The sequence below is a fragment of the Choloepus didactylus genome, chromosome 6 (genome assembly GCF_015220235.1).
Source record: "Choloepus didactylus isolate mChoDid1 chromosome 6, mChoDid1.pri, whole genome shotgun sequence".
NCBI classification, from domain to species: domain Eukaryota; kingdom Metazoa; phylum Chordata; class Mammalia; order Pilosa; family Megalonychidae; genus Choloepus; species Choloepus didactylus.
Window position 1 is genome coordinate 43,056,538 of NC_051312.1, and position 12,839 is coordinate 43,069,376.

At 36.6% G+C, this 12,839-nt stretch overlaps 1 protein-coding gene and 1 pseudogene across 2 annotated transcripts in view; both read right to left on the minus strand.

The window, feature by feature from the left end:
* Positions 1–1,749: 1,749 nt before the first annotated feature.
* LOC119536918 lies at positions 1,750–2,629 on the minus strand (annotated as a pseudogene).
* A 2,931-nt stretch (positions 2,630–5,560) lies between these two features.
* Positions 5,561–12,839, minus strand: part of LOC119538366 (intraflagellar transport associated protein) — a 69,179-nt gene continuing 61,900 nt past the window's right edge. For both annotated transcript variants that reach the window (XM_037841277.1, XM_037841278.1), the window contains one exon: positions 5,561–7,221. In XM_037841277.1, coding sequence (XP_037697205.1) covers positions 7,078–7,221 — 144 coding nt within the window. In that variant the 3' untranslated portion in view covers positions 5,561–7,077. The remainder of the gene's footprint in view (positions 7,222–12,839) is intronic.

The window sequence follows — 12,839 nt, forward strand, 5'->3', positions numbered from 1 at the left end:
AAATCATTAAAGTCAATGCATCAATAACAGGATGACACTAACCAAAACATTTAAAGAAAGATCTAAAATGTTCTTCAGGAACCAAAGCCTCATCAAGAATGAGTTGACCTTATATTTTCCAGTGCTGTGTCCTCTAGAAACTAACCCAGTTAAACCTAAGGGACTTAGGAAGACCATTTTTTGCACAAATATATGAGACCATGATTCAAAAAATAAAATAAAATAAAGCCCCAATCTGCATATGATTCAAATACTTTGTAATATTTGAAAGGAAAAAAAAAAAAAAGATGATGAGAATAATTACTGTTTTTTTCTGCCTGGTTGTTAAACATCCTAATTACTTCAAGCACCATTACCACCACTTGCACATAACCCATCTTTTGAAAATACTTTTCAATCTAAACTAAAATTGATGTTAATTTCTTTCCAAGAATATAGCCAATATTAACACAATTTGGAGAGTTATTGGATTTACTTTTTAAATCTTAACAGGGATGTCAATATTCTAAGTGCATGCAATGGAGATAACAATCTAGCACCATCTGAAGTGGAACCAACAAAATAACTCTTTAGAAAGACAGCACATCTTTGTAGACATAAAAGGCAATATAATTATATATCATGTACCAGAGCCTTTATTATTGGCTTGTCATTATTTTGGTACTAAAATGTCTTCCTGTATTCCTTCATACAAAATTTACTTACATTAGAATTATAACATTGAGTCTTTTTTTCTCCACTTTTGCACTGGATAGAATTACTTCTTGATTCCTATCTCAATAAATCAACATTCTGGTGCAGCTTGTGCAGACGTTTTTTGTTAGATTCTTTGCCATAAATTCCAGCCATTAGTAAGTCATACCAATTATTTGTTTCTGTAACAAAATGTAACAAAGAAACCAGACACCAGATGAATACCATTGAATGGCTAAAACTTAATATGATCCATTATTGTGGCACTCAACCTGAATTTGGTAGCAAATGAAGCCAGTGATGAGAACCATTATGTGCAAGAGACAGTTCTTAATAAAGATGAGAGAATGAGTGAGTTTTGTGTCCACCCTCAGGGTTGGGGGAATAACTTGTACACAAATAACTGTTATACAAGGGAGAATATGATGAATACCAAGAATATTACAAAATGACATCAAGGTCCTGGAGAAGAAAGGTCGTCGGAGAATCAGAAGCGACTCATGAAGGAGACGACCTTTGAGATGCATCTTAAAGGATGAGTAGAAATTCACTGGGCAGAAATGAGGGGTGACTGTTCAGAAAGAAGAACAGGAACAAAAACATGAAGGTGGAAGGAAATATTCAGAAGCCATGAGCAGTAAGTTTTATCTATATCATGCGGGACATGGGAATAGGGCCTTGAATGTCAAATTGAAAAGTTTTTAATAATTCATTAGTCAATGAGCAGCTATTGGTAATTTCCACCACCCCCCCCCCCAGGTGAAACAATTTTATTTCACAGTTGAATTTAAAACCACAAAGACACCAGGTTCTTCATATAAAAACAGTAGTACAGATACCTTATACTTTCTAGAAAATTATTATACAACCCCTCTCAAAGAAAAAAAGCACCCCATTATATGGTTTCAGTTAGGTTACTTGGAAAAAACTCCCCTCCTAAAACAAACCATTCCACCACTCAGCATCTTTTGGTTCAAAGTATAGATTATTGTCATTCTGGTACATGTTCCTGCATTGTTACATATTTGATAATACACACATAGTCCAGTTCATCAATTAACATTCCATTGGTTCATCAGCATTTTCTGCAGGTTCATCAGAAGGTTGAGCAGGTGTCTTTCTCTGTGGTCTTTCCTCAAGAACTTCCAGGAATGGAGACACATCATCATCATCATAGATCATAAACTCTAAGTCTTTACCAACAATTCCAATGGAAACATGCTTTGTAGTTAGGTCCTGCTCTGCAGGAAGTGTCTCTCTTAAGGCACGCAGACCATGTTTAACCAGTTCATTCAAATTACACTCCATAAACTCAGACATATGTCTCTCCAAGTAAGTACGTGCTGACTGAGAACGGGCTCCAATAGACATAGCTCTGCAGTCAAAATAGTTTGCAGATGGACAAGTTTGGAAAATATGAGGACCCACATCATCATAACCAGCTATGAGCAGTCCCACACCATATGGTCTTCAGCCATATCATTGGGTTGGTATCTGGGTCTTCCTTCCAATTAACGATACAAGATGAGACACAGGAAGAGGTCTGTCAAATACAAATCTGGAATCCAAACACTCCTGGCACATGAAATTACATAACAGTCTAGCATCAGCAGTAAGCCCTGCAACTGAGATTCTAATATGGTTGTCAATATGGAGAATTTTTTTTTGATGGGCTGCAAGCTCTGATTGTGCCCTCTTCAATGCAACCAACACTGCATGGGTTTTCAATTTCAGCCGAACTGTGGCTGAACCTCGCTTGACAGTTTCCGTTGCATATTCAATTTGATGAATTCTGCCCTGAGGGCTCCAAACAGTGACATCATTGTCATACTGGTTGAGAAACGTGGTTCCGGCTCAGGACTCTATTGTAGTTTTGAAGCAACATTGATAGCAACATGAAAATTAGTATGAAAGTAATGTGTACAAGCTAGAATTGAGATAATAGAACCATTCAGAGATTAATTATAAAGTAAGAAGGCTTCTAGGGCGAGGTAAATAAAAAGGAGGGTCTGAATAACGGCAGAGGAAATACAGAGGAGAGATTGGAGTCAAAAGGTTGTGCGACCCAATTCAATTATATATCTATCAGTTGGTTCTGTTTCTCCAAAGAACCCTGACTAGTACAGTTTCAATATATGTCTAACCAAATTGAACTGATGAAGTGGACTTGCAAATTCTTCAAACTAATTAGCTTATACTTTTAGGTTTGGTTCATTCAGTAAATATTTATTGAACACTGACTTTCCTTCAGGCAGTTCTCAGATGTCGAAGACAAACCCTACCCTCTTGCATCTTACTTTCTAATAGGAAGGTAGGGCAATGGGATGCACAGCAGCAGGATGGAGGTTTGTGAGAAAGGGATTGCTTTAGACAGGGTGGTCAGAGAGAGACTCTGGGGAGCTACATTTCACCTGAGATCTGAATGATGCAAAGGATCCAGCATGACAACCAGGGGAAAGCATTCTAAGCAGAAGGAAGAACAGGAGTAAAGCCTTAAGGTGGAAACAAGGCAAGAAGGCAAACTGGTCAGAACATGTACAGAAGACAAGTACGAGATAAAAGCAGAGAGGCAGGTAGGGGCCAGATTAAGTAAGGGATGGGTAGGCGATGATGAGGAGATGGACTTCTCTTCAGCATATGGAGAAATCATTTTCTAGAAAATTCTCAAAAAGATTGTCTGGTTCATATCATTTCCCATGCTACTGTATTCATTTACCAACAACCTCTAAGAAACAAGCAAATGAAATAACTTTCTATTAACTGTCTATTTTCATATTTTAATTCAACATACATACAGTCACCTAGCACACAGGGAAAACTTATTATTTTAAACGAGGATCGAGTTCTCGTATTTGTGGGAAAAGAAAAGAGAATTATTGATGAAGAAATTGAGGAATTTCAACATCAGGACTGAATATTTTTGCTCCTTGAGTCACTCCATATAAGATGGATCCTGAAGTGGAAGATCCTTCAATATGCCACCACACTGAACAAGTTAGGGCTGGCTTGAGTGACATTTTCCCTACTCAAATTAGTTTGTGTTGCAACTGTCACATTATTTTAAGAGACTTTAAAAATGTTCGTGTTCTTCTCTTCCATTTTGGTGTCTACATTCAGATGTTTCTCTTTACCTCCTACCTTACCTGTGTTGCCGTTACCTAATCCAGGTAAGCATCACCCATCACTAGAAGCACAGGTTTCTTCTAAAGGTACTTGGTCTGTATTTGCCAGCCAACATGAAACAAACCATTTCCATTGATTCAGGGAATCTCTAAGTTGAAAGGCAGGAGTATTTGCTAGTTAGGTTAAAAGTAATGACACACTCAAGAACAAAACATTTCTTTCAAAGGTTTTAAGGGATCCATTTTCCAGTATCACTTTTGCTATAACGCACAAGTGTCCCAAATAATGCAGGAATCAAACATTTGCCAAAAGAAAGGAAGTCAAAACATGGTACACGAACCTTACTATGCAGTAATATTTACTTGCCATCTGTCCTGCCAAGTTAGATAATTAAATACTTCACTAAAATGTAGTTCTCTTTAAACATTTAAAAAGATGGCTTTATTTCTGCTATTAATAAAGTTACTTAAGTAAAAAGAAAAATGTGACTGTCTTGAAACAGAAAAGCTAAATGGAGTTGAGTCTCTAGGCCTGTAAATAATAATATCCCAAATGTGGTCATCTCTTCAATTCAGCATGCTACATTGAAGATTACAAGCAAAAATCTTATCTTAACCTCACAATTATTCTCATCCCCACGGTGCCTCAGCCAACAAGTCTTGTGAGTTCTCCTCCCAAATCTCTAATGAATACATGCATACTCTTCTATCCACACTGTCTTGATGTGGGCTCTTATCATCTCCCAACCAACGCTTCTAGCAGTCTCTGAACTCGTCTCCTTGATTTAGTTTCACTTCCATTCATTTTATCCTTCATACTCACACTAGCATTACCATTCTGATATACATTTCTGATTTTGTTATTCCTCTGCTAAAAAATCAGAATCCAGACCCAACCTACTTCCTCTCCTGCAGCTGCCTGTACATGAGCCCCACAGAAAGCAATGGTTTTCTTCAAACAAGTCATAGCTCGGGTGGTGGTTTGGAGCTATATGTACCCCAGAAAAACATGTTCTTAAACTTAATCCATTCCTGCGGGTGTGAACCCATTGGTTTCTGATGAGGTTACTTCAGTAAAGGTGTGGCCCACCTCAGTCAGGATGGGTCTTAATCCTAATACTGTTGTCCTTTACAAGCAGAATGAAACTTGGACAGCACGAGAAAGCCAGAGGGAGCAGCCAGAAGCTCAACATCAGAAGCCGGAAGAGAAGGGAGAGACCAGGAGACACCACCATGTGCCTTTCCATGTGACAAGCAAAGGTCCAAGGATCGCCAGCAGCCTGCCCCAAAATGCCACCATCTCTGGGGAGAAAACGTCACCTTAAGGATGCCTTGCTTTGGACTGTTTCCTAACCTCAAAAATTCCCATTGCTTAAGTCAGCCCATTGCATGGTATCTGCTTGAGTAGCCAAGGAAATTAAAACAGTTTGTCACATACTTTTATGCCTGTCTCCATGCTATTTCATCTGACTGGAATGTCCTTCCCTCTTCTCTGCCTCAAAAGATCCTACTGATTCTTCATGACCCAGCTCAAACATCTCCTCTGTGAAGATTGCCCAGATCTCCAAGGCATGATTAAATAACTCCAACTTCCTTTGCTCCAGTAGCTCTTGATACATACCACCCTTACAACATGCATTAGCCTCCACTGCAGCACTGACAAATAAAACTATGCAAGTGTTATTTGAAATTTTCTAGTAGCCTCATTAAAAAGGTAGAAAGAAATTGTCAATTTTAATAATCTATTTTATTTAACCCTTTATTTAATGATATAGCATATTATTTCAACAAGTAATAGACATAAAAAATATGACATACTGTATAATTTTTTCATATTAATTCTTCAAAATCCAATGCATATTTTACAATTATGGCAATTTCAATTCAGGTACTAAGTTGGCATAAAAATAACTGATTGGGATTTAATTTCATAAAATTTATGAAGAAGTAGATTAACATATCCAAGTTGTTCCCAAAGTTTTCCGATAACTGAATCAAATATCAGATTTTTAATTTAAAATTAAAATTAAATGTTAAAAAAAATCAGTTCCTCAGTTGAACTAGCCACATGTCAAGGGCTATTATATTGGACAGTGCATCTCTACTTTAATTATTTGTGCATACAGCTGTCTTCCCTACTAAATTAGACCTTGTCTAATATACCTGTATCCTCCCCTACTGCCTAGCCTAAGGCTTGGCACATAAATGGTGTTTTATGAAAGTTTGTTGAATGAATAAAGAAAAATAGATGTGGAAATCACTTGACTCTACTCCAACATGAAATCAAGGGTATCATATTGTAAGTAATATAAAGAGCAATTTTTATGAATACATAAACACATTCACACACGCATAAGTGCATACACAAGCACAGGCCTGTATGAAAACCAATTAAGCCTAAGTACATTTGATTTGTTACTAATTCCCTCGGTAATAAAAATGACTTCCTACAAACTATTCCCCCTTCTTCTCTGCCTATACCCTTCTTTTCTCCTTCACTTCACGCATTTATGGATATTCTACCCAATTAGCACTTCATAATATGCTTTTATATTCTCTAGCTGTTTTCTCTACCTATGTCTTCCCTTCTCAAACTATAATTTGAAGCTTCTGGGGATAGAGATCATTCTTTGTATTTTGTATCATCCCACTTGGCTTAATAATAATAACAAAGTGCAAGAATTTAATAAATGACATATACTCAATTCCCAGATGCCTTCTTTTCAGTGAAGACTTTTCCAATCAATCCCCAGAGCCCAATTTTTGGCACTCACACGTATACCACTTTCTCTGGACAGCTGTGGCTCATGACCTACCACCCATGTAAGTAATTCTCCTCTATGTGCTACAATGTATTTATTTATTTTTTTTGCTACAATGTATTTTGCATGTGTAATTGTCCTGCACTCTAAAAGGTGGAATCACGTCTCCAATCTTCATCACAATACCCCACAGCACCTAGTGCAACACTCTTTATCAAAATGGACCCTTCAGTAGGGTCTATTTTCCCCACTTTCTATCTTCATCACTCCCCAACCAGTCATGGGGTGCAGCAACAACTCGACAGAAGAGATCTCTGCAAGAGTAGAGAACTTGTTAGTCTTATCAATTGCACCAGCTCCCTACTGACAAATAACTCTGAAAATGAATGCACACATATAAATTTCCACAAAAGGGACTATAGAAGGTTTACTTTTTTATTCTTACTAATGCTGCCTGAATAAGAACAAAACAAAAATAAATGCAAAAACCCCTTAGAGAATCAGTCATGAGGTTCCTCGAAGTCTGTGTTGGCTAGCTCTCTGACAGTGTCCATCTCTGCAGGAGTGAACTTGGGAGTTAGCATCACATTGTCATAATCAAATTCTTCATCAAGTGAGAAGGGCTGAACTTCATCTCTGAGCATCTGTAAAAGGTAAGATAGGAGGAAAAAACATATAAATCATTATAAATGAAGATAAAGTTGAAAACATAAACTCTCTATTAATATTTAATTAAGCTTTTTTTAGACCTCAGCATTCTTAACTGATTAATCTGTTTTTAAGTAAGAGAACAAATTCAGTTATTCAATTTGACCTAATTTAAGCCTCTTAATATGCCCCATTTGTAGCACACTGCATCTGAATGAATATCATTAACTAATTCCGCCTAAGGCAAGAATCAGAAAGTCTCCCTTGCACACATTCATTACATTTTTACTTCTTGTAGTGCTAGGGCTGGAGGCATATAGAAGAACTAAGTTATATCAAAATGTGAGTAACTATACCTTAAGGTTTTGATCAATCTTAAGTACATTTTGACCATTTATTACAAAAAGACTGTATCAAAACATAATTTTCTAAGAAAAAAAATACTGTAAATTTGATACATTTCTTCAGATAATACCCATAATTCTTAGGCCAATAAAAGTAGGAATTAAAACACATAGCATCATCTTAAATTAAAATTCCAGGATCCCTTTTTTTCCTTCCAAGAATTTTAAAAATATTACAGGGTTTATCTAGAAGTCTGAGTAGCTGCAAAGAGATGCAATAATTTTGTCTCTATTTATTCATAATTCATAATTTTTAAAGACTTCCTAAAACAGATAAAAAGCATATTTTCCAATACACAAAAAGTGAATGCTTTACATCTCATTGTTATCACCTCCTTAAAAGCCTCTCCAAAAGCAAATCATGTGTGCTACAACGAAATCATCCAGCACCTCTGTGTAGCTCTATACTATGTGTGCTGATGGTGATATAATTGAAAACTATGGTTTATGAAAGAATGAAGAAAAATACCCTGAAGCTATAATCAGCTTTAAATATTCTTGCACAGAAGATGATCTCATTGAATGGTTTTTGCAATATTCTTGAAAAGGAAGCATGTAACTCAGAACCTATATGCCATTACCAAAGAAAAAGAAATCATGAAAAGCAGATATATCTTATCCAACAAGTGATGTCTTGTAGTTAGTTATGCAGTTCTATAAACAAACACCCAGCCATCTATTATCCTTTCTTTGCAAAACCATCAAGGGGACAAATTTCAGAAACTTGTTCATTTCCTCTTTATTAGAAGGTGCTGCCATGCTTTTCTGACAAGAACAATGATGGGAGCTGCCACTGAGTGAGTCCCCACGATGTTCCAGGCACAGTGCTAGGAATCTTTAAATAACACTGCAAGTAGGCACCATTACCTCTATTTTATTAACCTCTGAAAGGTTAAGTAACTTGCCCAAGAGCTACACAATTAGAAAAGAGAGCAGCAAAGTTTGGATCCAGTATAATCTGCTTCAGATAAAGTTTCTTCTTCTCAACAAAACCACCAGCAAAAAATCAACTTGGGAGTTCTATAGCTACTTGTTATATTGTAACTTGAAAGCTATCACCTTTTTGTATATATATATTTCACAATAAGGAAATAACTGAAACTATGGTACCAAAACTCATAACAACTGTGCCAGTTTGAATGTATTATGTCCCCCAAAACACCATTATCTTTGATGCAGTCTTGTGTGGGCAGACATTATTAGTGTTGATTAAATTGTAATTTTTTGACTGAGTGTTTCCATGGAGATGTGACCCACCCAACTGTGGGAGATAACTCTGACTGGATGATTTCCATGGATGTGTGGCCCTGCCCATTTAGCCTGGGCCTTGATTAGTTTACTAGAGCACTATATAAGCTCAGACAGAAGGAGTGAGCTTGCTACAGCGAAGAGGGACACTTTGAAGAACGCACAGGAGCTGAGAGGGGAGCTGCAGCTTACAGAGACATTTTAGAGATTGCCTTTGAAAGCAGACTTTTGCTCTGGAGAAGCTAAGAGAGGACAAATGCCCCAAGAGCAACTAAGAGTGACATTTTTGAGGAGCTGCAGCCTAGAGAGGAACGTCCTGGGAGAAAGCCATTTTGAAACCAGAACTGTGGAGTAGTCGCCAGCCACGTGCCTTCCCAGCTAACAGAGGTTTTCCGGATGCCATCGGCCATCCTCCAGTGAAGGTACCTGATTACTGATGTGTTACCTTGGACACTTTACGGCCTTAAGACTGTAACTTTGTAACCAAACAAACCTCCTTTATAAAAGCTAATCCATTTCTGGTGTTTCACAAAAAGGCAGCATTAGCAAACTGGAACAACAACTTTGGAAATTTCCTATATATCTACTTGTTAAATCATACTTTGAAAGATATTACAATTTTGTATATACGTTATATTTCATATTAAGGAAATAATGGAAAATATGGAACTGTAACCTATAATATTCTTTGAAATTTGCTCTCCAACTACTTGTTAAATTGTACTTGGAAAGTTATCACTTCTATGTATATATGTTATATTCTGCAATAAAATAATAATATAAAAAAAATCAACTTTGAAGTTTTACCAAGTCCAATCTTTCAGAAAAGGTGTTTGGAAGAAAAGACTTTCTAAATAAGCTGAACAATTCCCATGCCTACCATCAAACAAATACTCAAGGCCAAATGTAAAACCATGAGCATCTTTAAAAGGGTACATGGATGCAGGAAGCAAGTCAGCCTACAGAGTGAACGATCTGTCCATTTTGGTCACTTTCTGAGATAACATTAATCATTACAGCCAAAGTGACAACAGAGCAATGTTGGTAAAACAAGCTCCGATGGAGAAATCCATGACACAGTATGTTCATTTCCTGAACATCAGCGTCCTCTCAGCGGTAAGTACTGAGGACAGCAGACTTGGCTACATTTCAACACTGAGTCGATTCTAACCAATCCCAGCAGGGTGTGAGAAGAAGCCCCATCTCTATCAGTGCATTCAGTTTGAAGGGACTTTTGCTGCTCTTTTATGCTTGGAGAAAGGCCTGGCACACACATGTCCACCAAGCTTCAGGCTACCAAGTGTGTATGTAGCCATGTGTGTATACTACACTAGGACTTGATATCCTGGCCCTGATGTCCCTAAAACCTGCCTAGACCTGACTAGCCACTCTCACTAGATGGAATAATATTTCCTTCACCACTCTCTCACCGAGGCTAAAATGCAGTTTCAAACAGTTTCAAATTAAATAAGTCCCTCTGCTATAGTGAAATCCTGACAATACCATACCATGCCCCCACACTCCCTCTACTCAACACAAACAACCCTCACATTCTCACCTCCTTTCCTTTATTAATTCTCGCATTAGTCACTTATTGAGGGTTTATTATGTATTAGATACTGGGAACACAAGATAAATACAGCAAAATCTATGTCTTCAAGGATTTACAACCTTGAGGAGAAGACACAGAAGTAAAAGAACAATTTTAATATCATGTGCCATGCTAAAGACACAGAAGAATGCAAAAAGAATTATGGCAAAATAGAAGGGAAAGTGCCAAAGCATACTTTACTTTCAACCAAGTATTGTCATTCTCCAGAAAATTCTACTTCCTTCTCCATTTATTACCCCATTCATTACTCACCTGGTATTAGCAACCCAGGTAGCATAAGGCTTCCTTCAATGTTGCATTATGAACTTTTAGACTCTCTGTTAAGGGCTAATTAGTTCTCCTAGATATTGCCAACCCACTGCCTTCCTAATCCTCTTCCTTCACTGGGGTCCCAGTATGCCTCATGGCCACAATATCCAACATTAAGGTAGCAGGGATATAGGAATTTGTTCTTACATGGAAAAATATTATTTTCCTTTAAGTTTGTTTCATACATTTAAATTCCTCTCTATTATGGAACATGATTGTCTTCATCTTACACAGCAATTTGTGTAATGATATAGGCCATAGAAATAGCAAGGAATAAAGTTCTTAGCAAGTCAGTAAATATGATGCCAACACATATATTATTCATTGATAATATACTTAAAGATTAATAAAAATATACTAAAAGATATAAATTTCTTCACTTAGAAACTAAGAATTATTAACAACACATTTTGGGGGAGACTTGAACATCTTTACATGTTGAGGAGGATGAACTAATAGACAGGAAAAGAGAGAATGATCCTAACCATATTATTATATCAGAAATTCACTCCCAGTAAATAGTGTTTTTTGTTTATTTATTTGTTCATTCAGGAAATATTTATTGCCTATGAACTATATGCCTGGCACTGTGCTCAGCACTGGTTCTGCTTTTTTGGCATTTTAATCAAGTAAGCTTCTGAAGACACACACGAATGAATTCAAAGTCTTTCAAAAACAACGGACACATGAAATTCAAAGTGAGACTAGGTGTAAGTGGAATTCAGAAGACATCACTGTGCTCTTCCCAGTGACAGCTTCTAAAATATAGTAAGGTTGCATCTCTGTGTATTTCAGTGGTTGGCTATTGTGGCAAGCTTTGGGAATTCCGTTCTTTCTAGTTAGGTTCATTTTAGGGTTCTAAGCAATAAGATTTTTAGATTACAAACTGAAATTCTGACTTATTTCAAAGAGAAGAATTTGTGTACTGGAACAACAAATCCCCTGCCAAGAAACAAAAAAGCAACTGTGGATTAAGTTATTAATTTGTTAATTTAGCCTAAGGAGCTGAGAGAAATATGTAGATTTCAGGCATCTAATTTCAAATCAAATTGAAATTTTTTTTGTAGCCTCTGCAGGGAATAGAATTTGTACACTATTAGAAAACTGCTAGTTTCCTTAACATTGTTCAAGTGACTTACTCTAACAGAGACACTGTTAAAGGAGGAATCATCTCCATTTATAGTTCGACACAGGCAAATTAAAGAAAACCGAATTTAAGGCTCAAACTATACTAGCAGCATTTGGCTAGAGGCTATCTTAAAAAGCAATATGGTAAATAAACTGTCCTTATAGGTGAACATTGTTAGAGTCCACTATGAATTGGAAAATCTGAAGATCTATTAAAATGTCTCAAAGGTTTTTCTTTGTGCTCTTTCTTAAGGCTTTTGGGGGGAAAATACAATTTTTCATTTTCCTAAAGTAAATTTTTGCTTTATAAAGCTGTTCAATAATTACAAAATTCATCAAAATAGAATAAACAAGGCAAGAAGTTATTCACAAATAGAAAGTAGAGGGCTCTTAGAAAATGCTGGACTCGAAGGGAAAAATGCACATGTGTAACACCAGTGATAAAATTAGAAAAAAAATTAAATTGGTCCACCCGCATCAGAAAATTCATGTACTCTTAAAGGGCAATTAAGAGGAAGTCAGGACATACAGGCTACATTTTCATCTTTCAAGACTGAAGTCACAGAAAGCAACTACCATCTCGAGCCCCAAAATAGCTCTTGGTAGAGCCTTGCAGGACGTTTGCAGGAAATTGATGACTATTTTCTTTTTTTGTCATTGGATGTTTTAAAATACAACTAATACTATTAAACCAAGGAAGAGTTGGTACAGTATTGTGATTCTAAATAGTTCTGAAAAGATTCTCTAACAAATAATGCTTAGAAATAGAATCCCAACCAAGATATGGTTACAGATATTCAAACAACAGCAAAAGTTATTCATCTATGGCTCATGAGTTTGCCAACTCAAAAAGTGTTCACGTCTGATTCCAACATTTAAAACTGTTCATATTTTCCAGTAAGAAATGTATATT